General features: G+C 43.5%; 1 protein-coding gene across 2 annotated transcripts in view; it reads right to left on the bottom strand.

Annotated features, from left to right (window-relative positions):
* The window catches only part of FAM124A (family with sequence similarity 124 member A), a 63,549-nt gene extending 45,383 nt beyond the window's left edge, over nucleotides 1-18,166 (bottom strand). The window contains exons 1-2 of one of the 2 annotated variants that reach the window (XM_075919087.1): nucleotides 17,961-18,166; nucleotides 3,110-3,141 (exon numbers count right to left, since the gene is read on the bottom strand). In XM_075919087.1, coding sequence (XP_075775202.1) covers nucleotides 3,110-3,141; nucleotides 17,961-18,019 — 91 coding nt within the window. In that variant the 5' untranslated portion in view covers nucleotides 18,020-18,166. Of the gene's footprint in view, nucleotides 1-3,109; nucleotides 3,142-7,192; nucleotides 7,271-17,960 lie in introns of those variants that run through there. The other variant, XM_075919088.1, reaches the window with a different exon arrangement.
* Between the last annotated feature and the right edge of the window lie 483 nt (nucleotides 18,167-18,649).

Raw genomic sequence — 18,649 nt, 5'->3', positions numbered from 1 at the left:
ATAAAACTTCCCCAAAATCTTAAAAACCTAGATTTTGGGAATAAAACTTCCGCTGCCACCACCCGAATATTAATAACGAGATTAGGGGAAAGATCATTTGGGAAATCTCACCCCATTATAAAAATCAGGACACACAAGTAAGCAATGCCAGGTTAATAAAAAGAAAAGAGAAACTTTTTATTATTACAACATTATTCCTGTTGCAAGCATAAGGATCAGATGGAAAGGTAACAAAATATACTCATGGAGGAATTACACCATGGGCTAGAATTTAGTTACAAAGAAAAGCCAAAACATCTCTTAAGAAGTGCCAGATCCCATACCCAACCCTTAAAACAATAAAGCCTAACAAAACTAATTAAACTTTACCCTACTTACAGAAAGTGAAGCATTGTTTCTTGGAGAGAGAGAGACATGCTTGTCCCTCCCTGTAGCTGCAGAGGACTCCCCAGAGAGACAAAAGGAGCAAGGAAAAAAACCCAAATTCATTTATCCCAGTTTGAAAGTCCCACCTACATTCCTACTGGTCACTCCACCTGACTAGGTGTAGTTAAGCCCTTAATCTCCAGGCTGCTGGCTAACCCTCATAATCATGACAATCCCATCACATCCTGGACTGGCTTGGTTAGCACAACATCTAGATCACCACACATAATGTGACAAACCGCAGCTGATATATAATTAAAATCTCTTGCATGCACAAATCTATTGTAAATATTACCAAGATGAGTTTGCTTCTATTGCTGAAGCAAAATACAGGACTATGTAGCACTTTAAAGACTAACAAGATGGTTTATTAGATGATGAGCTTTCGTGGGCCAGACCCACTTCCTCAGATCCAATAGTGGAAGAAAATAGTCACAACCATATATACCAAAGGATACAATTTTAAAAAGTGAATACATATGAAAAGGACAAATCAAATTACTCAACACAGTAGTAACACAAATACATAAATGATTACAAGTCATTGTCTAAAAGCAAAGTATTTCTCATCAAGCATTAACAGTGAGTTCATCTATCAAATTATTATTATTGGGACCATAATTTGGGTCCCAGTCCAGGGTGGTGACAGGGCCTGGTAGTATATGTTCTAATACATACATGGCCAAAACTGGATTAATGAAGGGAAATGAATAGGAACAGAACATCGGATAATTTTTTAAAATAAAAATGCAAAGTGTTGATTTATTGGATGTTAGCCCCCCAATCATATAGGTTACATCTACACAACAGTACTATTTCTGGATAATGTCCGTTATCCTGAAAAAGTGTTCTGCGTGTCTTAACAGCAAGCCAGTTATTTCGAAATACATTTGAAATAAATGACTTGTTACTCCAATGTCCCATTAACCTCAATGCACAAGGATTAAGGGACTCATCGGAATAGCGCTCTATTTCGAAATTAGCGCTGCCAAATCTTGCAATAGGCTCTGTCAAAATAAGCTACGCAATTTGCATAGTTCAAATTGAATGTCTTATTTCGAGCTACCTGCTACTTTGTAGATGTACCCATAGAGAATAAACCCTGCCATTAAGACAGCTGTCTTCTGATTATAAGAGAATTAGGACTGCAGGGTGGGAAAGTCATCTTTGTGAATTTCTGTAGTGTTCACTTTGAGTAACAACTTGCACCTATGAGGAGGAATCAGGAGGAAACTTGGAGGAGAGATGTCACCTTACATTGACAAGAGACCATTTATGGGATTCAGAGAGTGGTTGTTGGAAGAACTGGATCTACTATATTTTTGGGAAGATAAAGCCATTATTAAAAAGCACCATGTGAAAATTCCTTTTGGTAAAAGCAGAAAAATGTGTCATATCACATTATTAAAAAAAGGGAAAAAAGAAACCAGATACTATGTTTCATCTTTTATCACTTATGATCAGATTTAGATATCAGGTTAACTAAGAAATATTTGGAAAAGCCAGAAAACATTTCTCCCTTCTTTCACTTTCTCCCTTCTTTAAACTCAAACGAAGAAATATCTTATCCCCCCCTTGTGTTTTCTTGGCATCAATTTACAATAGGCAATGAATCATTTCTAATTCCTGTGGTTTTTGCTGAAACAACAATCGTTACAAACTCTGAGGTCCTATTCACATTGACTAGCCAAACCATGTTTCAGAGTTGTGCTCTCACTGTACCCTATTTTTTTATTCATTTAAGGTTTTTATCCAGTTGAAACTCAGCCTGGCCTTATCCACACTGGCCAAGCAACCTATTCACTGAGCTACTCTTTCCAAATTGAATTAGAAGCACAGCATGGATTGCATCCTAACCATACACTGGTACGTGGAATTCCCTGGAAACTCAGCTATCTCCCTGCTAACAGCTTTGAAACCAAGCTGTCACTTTGCAGTGGAATACAAAACCAATCTAGGAGAACACCCACATGGTGATCAGGGCCACTCCCTCCTGTGATATTTGATGGCTACTTTTGCCTCTTCTGATTGTACTTTGAGGACTCATTTCAGTCCCTCTTTTTACATGCAACAGCTCTGCATGGGTTATTGAAGCTCCACAGCCTACCTATAGTGAATTTCAGGAGTCTAGTGAGGGTCTAGGGAAAAAGATCTGTTTGGTGGTGGAAAGAGATGGTGATAGGAAATTTCTAGATGTTCATTTACACAAACTCCCTCTACACCAGGTCAAATCATAAAAGGATCAACTGAATCAGCGTAAATGGTGAATATAAGAGGTAAGTGTGTTTGGTGCTGTTGGATAAAGCAGGACCAAGATTTAGGGATTTCACTATTGATTGTAATGGCAGCAGAGTTAATCTAGTGCCAAGTGTTTTTGTAAATCCCACCCATATACTGATGAACTGATTTCAGTAAACAGAATTGCCAAAGGGCTTTTTAAATTGTATACAGGCTCTGTGTAAGACAAAACTTTTTTTAAATTTCATGTTATTATTATTCCTTTGATCTTTAAAAAACATTGCTCTTAGTGATGGAGAGTAATGTAGACAGATCCAAGACATATCACTATAATATAAACCTGAAAAACTAAAGATTACTTTATTACATTAAGCAGACATTAACAGATAGCAAATGAAAAAAAAGGGTGAGATTTTATTTTTAATGGTCTTAAAATTATACTCACTGCTTGTAGAGGACATGCGGCTGTACTCAGACCTGCAAGACAAAAATCTTAGTTCAGCAGAACTGTACTATATTTCAATCTTTAAAAGATCATATACAAATTTGGCAAAGGAAACTATAGACTTAATTTAATTTGCTTTAATCAGTCAAACTGCCTAAAAACTACATACAGTTATTTTTTTATGGTAACATAACTCAATATGGAAAAGGTTTTTGAATGTGTCCTCAGAATAGCTGACATTTTGCAGGAATGTTTAAAATATCTATAGAGACTATGCAACTAGGGAAGCATTTTTTTTGAGGCTGCAGCTTGTTTTCCACTACTGCTGGATTATGATCTTCTCTATCCTACATCTTTAATAGCTCCAAAAATGCTTTGAACCTGTAATTTCTAATGTGCATTATATGGATAGAGGAGAAATTGAATTGTGCTTTACACAAAGTTTGAAGGAAGCCAGAAAATTGATTTTAGAAATACGATTCATTGAAGAATGGGGCTTTTACCTTTTGGAGAAGTCTTTTCTGTCTCTTTTCCCCCTTCTTTATAATGTCATATCTCAACAAAGCCTCAGGCTATAATTTCCACGATACTTGTTTTCATTTTATTGTCCACAACAACTAGTGCTGTTCAGTATTTTGAAGAACTCTAGGTAGTTAATTTTGCAGCTGTTCACTATATAACTCTGAACCTTTGAAAATGTTATTCATTCCTTAAGGGGCTAATAAACTTTTATGGTCACCAATTAATCTGAGATTTCATTTTACAAATCAAAATATAAGTCCCTTTTATTGTGACCCAGGGCTGAAAGTTTCTAAAGGGATTTTTCATGGAAATTGCAGGGTGTTCACAATGTGTTGACAGCTCTCAATTTTGTGATATTTGATGTTTTTGTTAAAGCCCCAGGTCCTGGAAGAAAGTGAGTATATGAGGCTTTCAGCTTTATTTATTTTTCAAGAAAAGTAAATTCCCAGCCCTCATGTTTTCTGAGGAAAGCTTAAAAAGTTACTCAAAAGACTCAGAAATGAGAAGACATGTGACATGCACTGATAACTTGCTCATGGAATAAACAAATAACCCCTTTCGCCTCCAAAACAGTACCTTGAGGCCTTTTTCTAATAGAGACAGCTAGTTGGAGTACTTGAGTTCTATAACTCTTGCAAATATTTTAAGCCTTCTAGGTGTTATACAAAATAATCCATCACATAAATGTATACAAATTAAATATAGAAATACAAATTTCCTAAGCCATTTAGCCTAGCTTCCTGGAATGTAGTTTTGTTATCATTAGTTCAGGTTCTGAATTTGTTCTCATCCCCATTCTAATTGTTCTAAGTAATGTGGCTTCTACCAACTCTTCCACGGTCTGTGTTCTGAACATAGAGTAGAGAGGGATGCAAGAAGTGACTAATGGAGCAACAGCAGCTGTTATAGAGCTTGACCTATGCTCATTAAAGTAATTGGCAAACCTATTATTGATTTTAATGGCGACATGTCAAGGCCAGAGTCTCACACAGAACCAGGGTCAGCAGGGGTGCAAGTAAATAAAATTTCTTACTGGTACCGGAGGGGAGGGCACATCAACTAAGAGGGGAGACCATGTGGCTTCCCCATGTGATCCCTCATGTGAGTCCAACCTGCCCTCAGTCTGGAACCCACATGCTCTTCCCTTCCACTCCACATCCCACATTATGTGGGGAAAAAGGGGGCTGGAGGCAGGTGAAAGATGCTGGCGGTTCTGCTCCTTTCCACACTGCCCCTCCCAGGCCCTGCCCCTACGCGGCGCAGCCGTGCCGGTGTACAGGGCTGGGGGCAGGGGGCAGATTTGGGAAGGGACAGCAGGGAAAGGAGCAGAACTGTCAGCAGCTCTTCTGGCTGCCATAGAGCTCCCAGCCCTGCCTCCAGGCCCCAGCCCTGTATACAGAGATGCAGCAGCCAGTGAAGGGGCTGGGAATGGCCAGCAGGGAGTCCTTCTGGTAAGCCGTACCGACCAAAAATAACTTGTTGGTTTGGCCTACCAGGCCTACTGGCCCACTTGCACCACTGGGGGACAGAGACTGGACTTTGTAGCAGCCATTGCTCCCACATTTTGTAAATGAAGGATGTTATCCTCAGGGTACATCTAGATTGTGGATACCCTCGGTACATCTAGACGGGGCCAAATGGCACAAAAGCCTCTTCCGGAAAAGCTATTGGAAAAAGCTACACAAATTGCAGAGAGCAATTTGCGTAGCTTTTTCCGAAAAAAGGCTATAGTGTAGACCTAGCCTTAAAGGGGGAAGAGAAATTCAGGCAAGAATAGGTAGGAAAACACCTCTCCCATACAGAATAATTTTCAGAAGGAGGTAGTGGAGTAACAAAGGCTCTGAAGCAAGGGGGGGAGGGCCTGTGTGTGTGTGGGGGGGGCGTCTCTCTCTCTCTCTCTCTCTCTCTCTCAAAGTCTCTTTCCCCAGGCTTCTTTATACTGCTCTCCTGCTGTTACACCTTTGCTTGCCCAACACTGGCATGATGACACCTATAGGGCTACGTCTAGACTGGCCCCTAATTCCGGAAAAGTCATGCAAAGCAGGTAAGTCAGAATAGGGAAATCCACGGGGGATTTAAATATCCCCCGCGGGATTTAAATAAACATGTCCGCCACTTTTTTTCCGGCTTGGGGAAAAGTCGGAAAAAAGTGTCTAGACTGGCGCGATCCTCCGGAATAAAGCCCTTTTCCGGAGGATCTCTTATTCCTACTTTCAAGGATTCTTACTTTTATTCCGGAGGATCGCGCCAGTCTAGACGCTTTTTTCCGGCTTTTCCCCAAGCCGGAAAAAAGCAGCGGACATGTTTATTTAAATCCCGCGGGGGATATTTAAATCCCCCGTGGATTTCCCTATTCTGACTTACCTGCTTTGCATGACTTTTCCGGAATTAGGGGCCAGTCTAGACGTAGCCCTATTGTACTGAGATTTTTCCCTCTGCATTTTACCTATTCTTTAACTTCACAGGTATGCCTAAAATATTATTTTCTTCCTTAAATAAACAGTTGCTAAACAGGTACATCAGGGAAGAGTATGGCATAGTGATTTAACTAGACTTATGAGTCAGGAGAACTAGGTTCTCTGGCTGATTGAGACTGGCTTGCTGTGGGGTCTCTGAGCAAATCACTCAGGGTATGTCTACACTACCCCGCTAGTTCGAACTAGGAGGGTAATGTAGGCATACCGCACTTGCAAATGAAACCCGGGATTTGAATTTCCCGGGCTTCATTTGCATAAGCGGGGAGCTGCCATTTTTAAAACCCCGCTGGTTCGAACCCCGTGCAGCACGGCTACATGGGGCTCGAACTAGGTAGTTCGGACTCGGCTTCCTATTCCGAACTACCGGTACACCTCTTTTAAAAATGGCGGCTCCCCGCTTATGCAAATGAAGCCCGGGAAATTCAAATCCCGGGCTTCATTTGCAAGTGCGGTATGCCTCCATTACCCTCCTAGTTCGAACTAGGAGGGTAGTGTAGACATACCCTCAATTCCTATGGATCAAATTATGATTTCAACTACATTGGTATAAATCCAAAGCAACTCCACTGACTTAACTGGATTTCCACCAGCATACCAGAGATCACTGCATTAGTGCAAATCAGAGGTCTCAGATTCCTGGCCTGTGGAACATCCCCAGAGTGATTCAACAATACAGCCAGGAGATTGCGTGTCTGTTACCAGCCCCCAATCCCTGCCCCTTCTTACCATTGCCCTGCCCTCTCCCCCATGGCACCCCTTCTTCAGGATGTGGCTTCAGAGATCACAGGGGGGACAGGGAGTCTGGTGCTACGTGACAGCAGTGGTCATACCCCCCTACGCAGGGCTAGATTACCCAATAGGCAGACTAAGCACGTGCTTAGGGCACCCAACAAAGCAGGGGCACCAAAAAAAAAAAAAAAGGATTTTTTTGGGAAAAAAATTGATATTTGATATTTCAAAAAAAGCATCGAAGTAGTCATCATGGGAAAAATCAGAACTCCGCAGAACGCTCTTTTTCTCAGCTGAAAAGAATAAAAAACCCTCAGAGAACAACAATGTGTCAGGACAGACTTGATTCACTTACCCTATTGTGTATGGAAGCAGACATGCTTCGTCGAGTCAGCTTCGATGAACTTACCCAGAATTTTGCAATCAGAAAATCTAGAAAGAAGCTATTTTAATTTCAGCATACATGTAAGTTGTGTGTCATTTCGAAAAATAAAATTTTATTTTACGGTATAGTATTGTTTTTATTTTGAATTACATATGGGAGGGCACCATGATCTTTTCAGTGCTTAGGGCTTCTAAAGGTCTTAATCCGGTCCTGCCCCTACGCTCCCTGCGAAGCAGAGTGCCCTGGGTGGATGCATTTCTTCCACTGTGCTCTGCTTCTCCCACGGCTCCTGTCACCACTGGGAGTGTAGAGGATGCAACTGCTGACACCATGTAGTAATAACCACCCCAGACAGTGCATGAGGGGAAAAGGCAAGGTGATGGTGGAAAGGGGCTGGGTTTGGGGAGTGGTGACAGACAGTCCCTACCCTGCTCACTGGTAGCCTTGGGGCAGATTACACAATTGCTCCAACTAGGGATGGCCCACAGGTTGAGAGTTTGAGACCCCTGGTATAAGTAATAACATGTTATTTCAATTGAATTAGTTTGGATATCTACCAAACAGACTGAGGTCAGAATATTACCATCTGTGTCTTGGTTTAACTACTACAAAGGGATGCTTATTAACATTTTAATGGTTTTGGAGAGCCTCTGATGGCTGTATTATTCTGGAGCTTCAAACAGCCATCACTCTTTTAAATAGAGTGGAATAGCAATAATCACACCATTATATGCCACATAGCTTCTGGTGTATTTCTCAGGTGGCTGAAAGCACAATACTCACCTGCCTAGGATTTTGTACCTTGTTCTTTACATGGTACTGCACTATACGCCACAAGAATGAACCACTAACTAAATAATACACACACTGTCCTGGATTAGTTATAAGTAGATGTCAGTACATATCTCCCTACCAGCAAAATTTAGCCATTGAAGTCTACTTAAAAATTGCTTTCAAGGACCATATCTATAATAATACACAAATTTGCAGGATTCTCTATTGAGATATGAGATATGAACTGAGAGCACGGTGGCCTGGGCTGGCTGCGGGTAGAGGCTGCTTCGGCAGCAGCCCCCGTCTGCAGGAGGGTCCCAGCTGCACTCTGGGATCCCCTGCGGACAGGGGCTGCTGGACCCAGTGCAGGCCAGGACTGAGGAAGGCCAGCTCAGTCCCGGCTTGTGCCCGGTCTGGGAGCTACCCCAGCTACGGCTCTGTAGTTTAAATATAGTAGGAGCTGGGCAGCCTGCCCGCCCAGGTCTTATTACATTTAAACTGCAGAGCCGCAGTGGCTCCTGCTACATTTAAACTGCAGAGCCGCAGTGGCTCCTGCTACATTTAAACTGCAGAGCCGCAGTGGCTCCTGCTACATTTAAACTGCAGAGTCACAGTAGGGGTAGCTCCCATACCCAGCATGAGCTGGGACTGAACGCCTTTCCTTATCAACTAATCCTGTAGTCAATTGAATTTTTATTGACTACATGATTAGTGACATATCCACTTCTTAACCTCCCTAATTGTAAGTGGGGAACTCTCACTGAGCAAGTGAGCTAGATTTCAGAAGCTGGGCTCCAGCAGAAACATATACCGTATTTTCCGGCGTATAAGACGACTTTTTATGCTAAAAAACATCCCCCAAAAATCGGGGGTCATCTTATACGCCGGGTATACAGGCAGTCCCCGACTTGCAGGTACGAACGGGGCTTTTCTCGCCCCGGAGGACACAGACTGCGGGACCTCGCGGTCCCGCCGCCCGTGTACTCTGGGGCGAGAAAAGCTGCTTCGCGTCTCCCTGGTCTGCAGACCAGGAAGACGCGGAGCAAAGCCGCGGAGGGGCTCCGGCAGCGGGGCAGCCCAGGCGCGCCTGGGATGCCCTGCTGCCGGCGTCCTCAGAGGCTTTGCTCCCGGTGTCCCTGGTCTGCTGGAGACGGTCCCCAGCAGACCAGAGGCACTGGGAGCAAAGCCGAAGCGGCGGCGGGGTGCCGCGCTTCTGAGGCTTTGCTCTGGCAAAGCCTCAGAGGCGCGGGACCCCGCCGCTGCTGCGGCTTTGCTCCCGGTGCCTCTGGTCTGCTGGGGACCGTCTCCAGCAGACCAGGGACACCAGGAGCAAAGCCGGGGAGGCGGAGGGGCATTGGGGCGCTGCCGGTTGGCCTCTTAAGAAAATTAGGGGGTCGTCTTATATGCCCAGTTGCCTTATACGCCGGAAAATACAGTACTATTTTTAGCCCAGTAACATGAGCCCCACAACCTCCACTCACTTGGCCTAAGCTTATGAGATTCTCTGCTGTGTTTTTATTTTCTGTGTATATGTAAAAATTCTTAAGTGAATATCTGTAACCTCATGGAACTATTCATTTTATTTTTAAGTATCATGGACTGTCTGAAGATTAACATAAAATAGATTATTTGAAAGCAGAATTAACATAATCTAATATTTTAGATGTTTTTTTCTGCTTGCTGTTTTACATCCCTCCAACAAAAATATTTTGTATGTACAGAGCATTTTTTTAGTTTATTCTCACATTACTTTATAGCCACTGCAGCCACAATAAGCACCACAAGAAGACAGGGAAGTACTTTACACTCATTTTACAGCTAGGTAAACCAACGCACATAGGAACTAAATGACTTATCCATGATTACATCGTAAACCAGTGACAAACCATGAGTAGCACCACTACATAACTGTAATGTAGTCAAGAAGTTGACATGTAGTGATCAACTTTGAGAATACAATGATGAGGGATGTTTATAGAAACATTTAATACAAAAAGCAACAATGCAGCCAGGTGAAAAGTGTTCATAATTTGTGAAATGTACTTGATATACATTGCCTCCTCATCATCTAAAATAAAAAAGACACCAAATAGGTTGGGTTTCTCCATGTTAACACAAGCATTGCTACATACCTAATTTAAAGTATCACCCAGCAATTCCTAGTTACTACTGTTTTTCTACCTCCCAAAATTAGGCAAGTGCTTTACAATATAACAAGCAATTGATTTAATTCAAAATGTAACCAGGAAGACATATACAGTATAAGCAACACATTTATCTTTTATCTATACAAGAAGTTATAATTGCCTTTCTTCTCATGTTCATAGGGTTTTTTTTTTCTCTGACTTTCACTAAAAAGGTTAACAATTAATTCTTTGAACTGTAAGTGGAAAAGCTCCTTAAAGTTGCAATTTCTAATAACTTCTAATTAAAGAATGGGAATATTAGAGCTTTGAATATATTAGTAACATTAATATCTCAAGTTTTCCTATGCATTAAAAAACTTACTATAGATCTCAATTCTGCATTCACCGAACTCAACTGAAGTTTTACCATTGACTTTAAAGATAGCAAGAATAGATCCCGGGCATTAAAAAGTATACAACAAATTCTAAAATTATTTGAAAAGATAATTTTGTGTTGCAAAATATGTGTTGCATGGAAAAAACAGTACTTTATGGCTCATATAAAAGGTCACAGATCATAAAATCACCATGTATTATTTTTAGTAGAACTAAGACAAAGAAAACATATTATTGTAAGTTACTCTTTCAGACATTTCAGTGTTAATTTTTTATTTGCATACACATTTATGTCATCATCTCCCTTTATTTGTTGCTTCCCTCTCCCTTCTTTCTAATTAAAGGAGAGGTTACATGCCTGAAAAAAGAGGCCATACACTGTATATTTCTCTATATATACATATGCCACTTTCCTCAAGAAGAAGGAGTGTTTTTAGCTCTTAGCTTTGAGGGAAGAGAAGAGTGTTCAGTAATGATTTTGAAAATCCAGAATTACATTGTTCTGAGAAACAGATACATTTAGTTTAGCCAAAGGTGATGTTGGAGCTCTTTCAAATCTCATTAATAAATAGCCAATACAACTTAATTGGTTTATATGTTCTGTTCTCTTTATTTAGGCACTTGGCAACTCAGCCCAATCCATTCTTATTGGATTCAGTAACTTAAAATATAGCATTTTTTATCTGCTTTTCAACTTGATCAACTGAAGAACACAGAGTAGCACAAAGATACATTCAAGTGGATTTATAAAGTGATGGTTTAAAACTGGAATCAAACTGCTGCAAAATACTGCGCCTACTACTTTGTCTGCTATCGTGGTTAACAGTAACATCAGCTCAAAAATACATTTTATGGAACTACTTCATAAATTATAATTGTAGTTAGTTGCTATATAACAGTTTTGGCAATACATATATATATAAAGGCCATGCTTGAATAGAGATGAAAATGGTTCACAAAGCTTGGATTTGCTAGAGAGTCAACATACTATTATACACTAAAAGACAGAAAGAGGCCACTCAATGTAATAATAAAACTGCTATTGAATTATTTTGACAGTAATTCTAAGAACACTTTCACAGTATGATTGCTGAATTTTAAATAGGTGTCAATTGGTTCTTTCTCATCACTGAAATAGTTACATAACAAGGAAATCTGCTGAGTTTTTGCAATACTACTTGGGAAGCCATTATGGGTTTTCTATAAGAATAAGAAGGAAACAATACGAAATCCTTGATAGAATTAAACTTAATATAATTTTGACACATCATATGGATATTTTAAAATATTTTTCAGTTTTTTAATCACTTAAAATGTTTTCATGATTCAGGGAAATCATTGGTGGAGTCAGCCAATAATGGCAGCCCCTGAAATTTTTAAAACAGTTAAAACTTTATAACCTTTAAAACACAAACTGTCAACTTTGTATGTCAAAACATGCAAAGTAAATAGAATAATAGAATCATAGAACCATAGAGCTGGAAAAGACCTCAGAAAGTCATCAAGTCCAGCCCCTTGCTCTAGGCAGGACCTATCCCAACTAAATCAACCCAGCCAGGGCTTTGTCAAGTCGAGACTTAAACACCTCTAGGGATGGAGACTCCACTACTTCCCTAGGTAACCCATTCCAGTGCTTCACCACTCTCCTAGTGAAATAGTTTTTCCTAATATCCAACCTGGACCTCTCCCACCACAACTTGAGACCATTCCTCCTTGTTCTGCCATCTGTCACTACTGAGAACAGCCTTTCTCCCTCCTCTTTGGAACCTCCCTTCAGGAAGTTAAAGGCTGCTATCAAGTCCCCCCCTCACTCTTCGCTTCTGCAGACTAAACAGACCCAACTCCCTCAGCCTCTCCTCATAGGTCATATGCTCCAGCCCCCTAATCATTTTCGTTGCCCTCCGCTGGACCCTCTCCAATGCGTCCACATCCTTTTTGTAATGGAGGGTCCAGAACTGGACACAATACTCCAGATGTGGCCTCACCAGAGCTGAATAAAGGGGAATAATGACATCTCTGGATCTGCTGGCAATGCTCCTCTTAATGCAACCCAATATGCCATTAGCCTTCTTGGCTACAAAGGCACACTGTTGACTCTTATCCAACTTCTCATCCACTGTAACCCCCAGGTCCTTTTCTGCAGAACTACTACTTAGCTGGTTGGTCCCCAGCCTGTAACAACGCTTGGGATTCTTCCGTCCCAATAACCTTCAGTCAAACTCTAAAAGGCAAAGCAGGAAAAACTTGAGAACTTTTCTGTAAATTTCTATTATTGATGAAAATTCTCTCTCAACAGTTTGTGTATGTATGGTGAAATCAAAATTTACCGATAAAAATCTAACCCTCAGAAGCCTAAATATGGACAATTTATTTGGTGACTAAACAGAAATACAAATGTATTGCATATAACTGTATCATGTGTCTCATAGATTAATATCTGCTCAAGATAATAAAATAATGAAAATGCAATGACCTGTTTCTTCTGAAGATATATTTTAGAGTAAAGCATAATAGATGATAATTAAAATTCCCCAAAAAAGCGCATTCTGCTAAAGCTACATGTTTCGGTGTCAGCAGTGTAACAGGGATGGGACACAAAATCATCAACATTAACAACTCATCAATATCGGACATAAGCAGCTGTCATGCTGATCAATAATGTCTAAAGGCTACCTAAAGGCCATCTGGGGCAAATCCTTCCAAGTGCCCCTTCAAACAAAATACAGGTTTTTCTATTTTGGAAGAGCATGGTAAATTAAAAGTGACTTGACATGTCAAGGATCTTCTGAACTTTGACCCAAGTATGAATTAGTTGATTATGTTGTTTTCCTTTTATTCACATTCCAGAATCCTAGAGGGTGAAATGAATAACGTGCTGCCTAACTAATAGAAAAAAATGTGGATTTTGTCCTTTATACTGAAAACAGAGATTAGTCATGTGAACAATATTATAGCTATTTAAGGTGAAAGGAAAAATAGCCACATTATTAAAAAATATGGAGAAAAATGTGTAATTTATAACAAAGATATTTCATTTTGCTCATTTGATTATAATGAATACAAAAGGAAATGATAAACCTACTCCAATTTTCAGCTGAACCTTTTTTAAAAACCTGTAGTATTATTTTGAATTTTTTTATTCTGTGCATAAGAACTTAAGAACAGCCATACTCAGTCAGAACAAACGTCCAGCTAGCCCAGTATCCTGTCTTCCAACAGTGGACAATGCCAGATGCCCCAGAGGGAGTGAATGAAACAGGTAATCATTATGTGATCCTCTCTTGTTACCCATTTCTATCTACAGGGAAACAGAGGCTAGGGATACCATTTCTACCCATCCTGGCTAAAAGCCACTGATGGACCTAATCTCCATGAATTTATCTAGCTCTTTTTTTAACCCTGTTAAATCCTGCTGTTCACAACATCCTCTGGCAAGGAGTTCCACAGGTTGACTGTATGCGGCATGAAGAAAAACGTCCTTTTGTTTGTTTTAAATCTGCTACCTATTAATTTCATATGGTGACCCCTAGTTCTTATATTATGGGAACAAGTAAATTATTTTTCCTTATTCACTTTTTCCACATCAGTCATGATTTCATAGACCTGTATCATATCCCCCCCCCCCCTTAGTCTCCTCTTTTCTAAGCTGAAAACTCCAAGTCATTTTAATCTCTCTTCATATGGGACCTGTTCCAAATCCCTAATCATTTTGTTGCCCTTTTCTGAACTTCTTCCAATGCCAATATATCTTTTTTGAGATGAGGCGACCACATCTGTATGCAGTATTCAAGATGTGGGCTTACCATGGTTTTATATAGAAGCAATAAAATATTCTCTGTCTTATTCTCTATCCCTTTTTAAATGATTCCTAGCATTTTGTTTGCTTTTTTTGATTGCTTCTGAACATTGAGTGGATGTTTTCAGAGAACTATCCACAACCACAATGACTCCAAGATTTCACTCCTGAGTAGTTATAGCTAAAATTAGTCCCCATCACATTGTATGTGTCGTTGGGATTATTTTTTCCAATGTGTATTACTTTACATTTATCAACATTAAATTTCATTTGCCATTTTGTTGCTCAGTCACTTAATTTGGTGAGATGTTTTTGAAGCTCTTCACAGTCTGCTTTAGTCTTAACTATCTTGAGCAGTTTAGTATCATATGAAAAGAGCTTTTGACAGCACTGCTGGCAGAATCAGTTTCACTGTTTTATCACACTTTCTGTCTCATACATGAGCATAAGGACCTGGCTCTCATACACTGCAGAGAGTATAATTCACTAGAACAAGATCAGGGTGCCTCCTCTTTCCCTGAACCTTGCCATGGGACTCAGAATAGTAATTTGAATGCACGGACTGGTGCGGGAGGGAGAAAGAGAGAAAGCTTCTCTCTTCTTTGTTCCTCAGACTCCTGAATTCAGCCAGGGACCAAGGTGATGAACAGGAATGCTCGACTCCTCACCTCTTTAAATATGGAAAGGAAGCATCTGTTGTACACATAGACAACCATAAGCCACTCTGCAGGTTCCACACTAGAGAGAAAAAGACTAGGCGAGGAGGTGGTACTGACCTAGGAGGGAAGGGTGGAGAGAGAATACTTTTAAGCCCCTTTGCAGGACCCAGAAAATATCTAGCACAACTGAAATATGATGGAGAGATGGCAGCTTCCTCTGGTCCTGTTGGAGCCAGAGGATGAGCAGGACCAAGAGACATCAAGGGCTAAAGTCTATGCTCTCTCTCCCTCAGTCTAAAAAGAGGAGGGAAGTGAGACCAAGAGATTATAAGGGTGTAAATCCCTTGTCCATGGCTCCCTCCACAGGAGTTCCACTTGAGGAATTAGCCGTCCTCCCCACAGATAGCCAGATGGCAAGAGAAGACAGCAGCATCTGAGATAGAGAATTTCCCCAGCAGCCTGCTCTCTTCTGAACTGAACATTGCATCAACAATGGATGAGAGTAGGAACAGAAGGGGACTTGAAAAAAAAATTGTCTTGTGAGCAAAACACTAGACTGAGCCTCGGGATAGTTGGGTTCTATTCAGAGGTGAAAGTGGGCCAGTATGGGCTGGTACAGCATACCAGTAAGCATCGGCCACTGCTCCTGGCTCATACATGGCTGATGTTAAAATGTTCCCACACTAGCACTTTAACATCACTGCCCCTGTTGCTCCCCTGTCTTTGCTGGTAGGATCCAGCAGCGCTGCCAGATCCTATTGGCAGGGCAACCAATGAGGGAGGAGCAAAAAGGGGCAGCTTCCCTGGGCCACGGTGATTTAAAAGGGTCAGGGTCAGGAAGCAGCGCCTTGGGGTTGGGGTACTTTGCTTGCTGCTGCTATAGTGAAGTAGAGCGCAGCAGGCCAGGAGAGGGTGATGAGGCAAAGTGGAGCAGGCTGCTGGATTGCTCCAGCTCCCACCATTCCAGTGAGTGGGGGTATGTGACCCCTGCTGCCACCCTGCCAGGTCTCCCAGGTAATTCCACTGATCCCATCCACAGGATGGCTGAGGTGGTGACTTCGGGGGACCCCAAAGTGTGGAGACAGAGGCGACCGCCCTGAACCATCTTATGGCTGGGATGGCTCTGGCTCTGATCTCCTGGCTTCTGTTACCGCATCAATGGTGGCTGGAAGCCCCATGCCCTTCAAATCACAGCTGGAGCCCCACAGTTCCCAGCTGCTGATGCTGCTGCCATGGAAGGCAAGAGCTGGCTGGGGGGGGGGGGGGGATCTGGCCCCAGCCCTACCCCTTCCACTAGAGGCTCTGCCCTTTTTGGGGACCAGAGCCACCTCCCACCTTGCCAAAGACCACAGTCCACTGGTAAATTCTGGCAATTACTTTCACCCCTGGTTGTGTTCCTGATTCTGCCAGAACCTTTCTGTGTAACCTTGGCCAAATCACTTGGTAGGCTTTTTGATGCCCCACCTGTAAAATGGGGATATGATGATGAGGACAGCTGGGTGCTGTGAGGGTAAATTCATTAAGATTGTGTGGCACTCTGATTCTCTGAGGCTACATCTAGACCGCTTTCCTTTTTTGGGATACTGGAGGTATCCGAGAAAAGCAACATCGCGTCCAAGGAACACATTTAAAAACAAAACAAAAAAAGAGGACGTGCTCTTTCGCCATCCCTGTAAACTGCGTTCTACGAGGATAAGGGATGTGTCAAAAGAGCATTTTACTTCAACATTTGGCTCCCTGTAGAAAAAGCCTCTTTCAAAAGAAAATCTGAAAAAGATACGCAACTTTCCAATATAACATTGCAGTGTAGACCTAGCCTGAGAGAGAACTATTTCCTGCTTCCCCATGACACTACAGAGGAGGCTTAACAGGTGGAGCAACCCTCCAAGTCCTTTGGGGAGCTGGGCAGGAGGAGGCAGCAGCTAGAAGGAGACCCCTTTTTGCCTGCAGCTGTTCCTAGTCTTGTGCACAGTATATTTGAGCTCCTGTGCATATCCCTGGAGAGCTCCTGCTGTGCGCTTGCAGCCTCCCTTGTCTGTGTGGGCCTCTCACACAGCACCACTCGCATACATGCCAACAAGGAGCCGGGAGGACTGAGGTGGGCACTTGGGGTCAGCATCGTGTAATGATTATTGGTGACTTATTACAGATATGTCTTTTGTGTGCGCTGACCAGGCCCAGATTAAGATCTTTAGAGGCCCTAAGCATTGAAAAGATCATGGTGCCCCCCCCCATGAAATTCAAAATAAAAATAATACTATACCATAAAATCTCTTTTTTTGTGTGCCCCTGCTTTGCTTGTGCCCTAAGCACGTGCTTAGTCTGCCCATTGGGTAATCCAGCCCTGGCGCTAACTGAAAGCCAAACCTTGGGAGCAAATACCCTGAATATTTAGGACTGAGTCCAGATTCAGCTCCGCTTTTTTTCCAGCCGGCAACTGAACACTGACAGTACAAAACTTCACTCAGCAGGCAGCCACAGAACAGACTTTGTATGTGTGTGGACGGGGTGGGGGGCAGCTCCGGACCCGCGGCTGCCTCTTGCAGCAGGCACAAAAGAAAGGAGGAAGCCGAGAAACGCAACAAGTGCGGCAGCATCTCGGCCCCTCTGGCTGCGGGAGCTGGGAAAAGAAACCCAAACCAGCAAGACGCAGGATTAGGAGCGGATCCCCCCCCCGACCCCATCTGCCGCCCAGTGGTGGAGCCGGGCGGGACAAGCCGCCTTCGCGCCTCCGCGAGAGCCGAGATGCCCAGCCGCTTTCTAGCGCCCGCGGCGGCAGGTGTCACTAGAGGGGAGGGCAGGGGAAGCGCCGCCACCCCCGGGCCAAGCAAGCGGGGACCGCTCCCTGGCCAGGCTCTCCCTCCCCCAGAGCCTGGGCTGCGGAGCCGGCTTCCCCCAGCCGGATCGGGGCCCCCGCGCCCACCCCGTCCTGCGCCGCCGCCTCTCTCCCCAGCCCCTGCGCTGCCCGCGCCCTGCCCGGGACTCACCCGCCAGTCTCGGCTCCCGAGTCCACGCAGTCATCCTCGCCGCCCGCCTTCCGCTCCATGGCAGGCGTCAGGGCTGCTCCATCCCCCGCCTCCTGCCCGCGGCTGGCTGCGGCCGCCTCCCGCAGCCCCAGCGCCCTGGGTGCGGAGCCAGAGCTGCGCCGCGCAGGCCGCCGGGCTCCTCTCTGCGGTGGCAGCCGGAGCGTGTGCGGGAGCCTGCCCGCCCCCCTGCCAGCCCCGCCGCCGGGTGTCAGCGCCGCTCCTCTGGCCCGGCCTCCTCCCCGCCTTTGTGCGCGGCTCGCCCCCCACGCACCCCCCAGTGGCCTGCCCGCTCTACAGCAGCCACGCGCTCCTTGAGAAGGGGCGCAGCTCTACTGGGGAGAAGGCCCCACGCTTTGGAAGTGGGTCTGTCTCACAGGTGCCATCATCACTGATAAAAGCTCCCCACCAGGCCCTCTTAAGCACATCTATGAGTGTCACACACGCGCTTGGGAGTACATGACACAAATTCTATATCCAAGGAGCCATCCTGCTTAATTCCAGTGGCTGTGACTGAAGTTTGCCTTCTCCCCTTTCCCCCTCTTTTGCCGGTTACCAGGAGCTACCTTTCAGTGACCTGGGGTACTTTGAGATCTGCTGGGATGACATGGAAAGGATTATTGCCAGGGCTTTTCAAAGGATCAAGGGCATGT

The sequence above is a fragment of the Pelodiscus sinensis genome, chromosome 1, assembly GCF_049634645.1.
Source record: "Pelodiscus sinensis isolate JC-2024 chromosome 1, ASM4963464v1, whole genome shotgun sequence".
NCBI classification, from domain to species: domain Eukaryota; kingdom Metazoa; phylum Chordata; order Testudines; family Trionychidae; genus Pelodiscus; species Pelodiscus sinensis.
Note: the sequence above shows the minus strand (reverse complement) of the source record. Positions and strands in the feature narration are given on the sequence as shown.